The sequence below is a fragment of the Phalaenopsis equestris genome, unplaced genomic scaffold (genome assembly GCF_001263595.1).
Source record: "Phalaenopsis equestris unplaced genomic scaffold, ASM126359v1 Scaffold000002, whole genome shotgun sequence".
NCBI lineage: Eukaryota > Viridiplantae > Streptophyta > Magnoliopsida > Asparagales > Orchidaceae > Phalaenopsis > Phalaenopsis equestris.
Window position 1 is genome coordinate 70931925 of NW_018164444.1, and position 1248 is coordinate 70933172.

Here is a 1248-nt window from a genome sequence, read left to right on the forward strand (position 1 = left end):
ACTTATAATCATTTGTATATAACTTTTTAGAAGTAAATAAAAATTAAATGATATTAAATTTTTGAAACATGTCATTTTTATAACTCGTAGGCACACTTACTCCACACATGCGACCAATGGCGGCCCGATGACCGTTCTCATTCATTAACCGCGTCGTTTGCCTCATGTGCTCCCTTACTTGTTAAAATGGCAGAAATATTAAACAATTTACAATTGAGCGGCAATGCTGAGAAAAACAAGAGAGAGAGAGTTTGGGCCTTTCTTTGCTTTTCTACTCATTTCAAAGTATAAATTACAGGAAGAACTGGGGGAGAGCTGAAGGACGGAGTTGGAGAAGAACTGATTCTACTACCATTTCATGCATCTGCTTCCGCCCTCTGGTGTTCAAAGGGTGTCATAGCTTCCTTCTCTTCCGCAGTTTTGATTTTGTACAGAGGAGCCAATCAACCAACCGGGAAACTTCAGCTCTCTCGGGAAGTTGGCGGGTAGAGGAATCTGAGTGAAAGATTCTATCTTTGCATTTTAGGGTTTGGTGGTGAGGATCTGTGATGAGTTTATCGCAGCAACAGGATGATCGGAACATGGAGGGCTGGCTCTACTTAATCCGTTTCAATCGTCTTGGCCTGCAGTACTCCAGGAAGCGCTATTTTGTTCTCGAAAACTGCGCACTCAATTGCTACAAATCTGTTCCCTCAGACAGGGAGGTGGGTCGGAGTTTCTTGGAGTTTTTCGCTTTGCTTAATGTTTTTCTGTTTTTTTTTATCCTACCTATAACGATAATCTCAATCAGAAGAGACCGAGATTGGAGTTCCTTAAAGCCCGTCTTTTGTAGATCTGTTTTGCGTTTCATTTACTTTCCTCTTTTTAATTCACCCGCTTTCCTTTCTTCCTTTCTTTTTCTTACTTCTGTTGTGGCGAGACGATAACCTGTTAATCTGCTTTCAGTTTCAAGTAACTTGTAGATAACTTCTCTTTCCAATCCATATGTGAAAAGTTTAAACTGATCTTTCTGAGAGGATTGAGAGAATAGTTCTAACAATTTGGATAAGAGAAATGTTGAGAAATTAAGGCAAAGAAAGCACAACAATCATCAAAATCAAGAAGAAAACACAGAGATTTAAGAGGTTCGGCAATTTGCCTACGTCCTCAGAGCAGAGCGGCTGCTTCTTTAGATTTCACAAAAAAAGAGTACAAATTCTCTTTACGGTTACAATACAACATATATATATATATATATATATATATATA

At 38.6% G+C, this 1248-nt stretch overlaps 1 protein-coding gene across 1 annotated transcript in view; it reads left to right on the top strand.

Annotated features, from left to right (window-relative positions):
- Positions 1-225: 225 nt before the first annotated feature.
- The window catches only part of LOC110019938 (protein ENHANCED DISEASE RESISTANCE 2-like), a 6836-nt gene continuing 5813 nt past the window's right edge, over positions 226-1248 (top strand). Inside the window, exon 1 of the mRNA XM_020717832.1 lies at positions 226-704. Coding sequence (XP_020573491.1) covers positions 549-704 — 156 coding nt within the window. The 5' untranslated portion in view covers positions 226-548. The remainder of the gene's footprint in view (positions 705-1248) is intronic.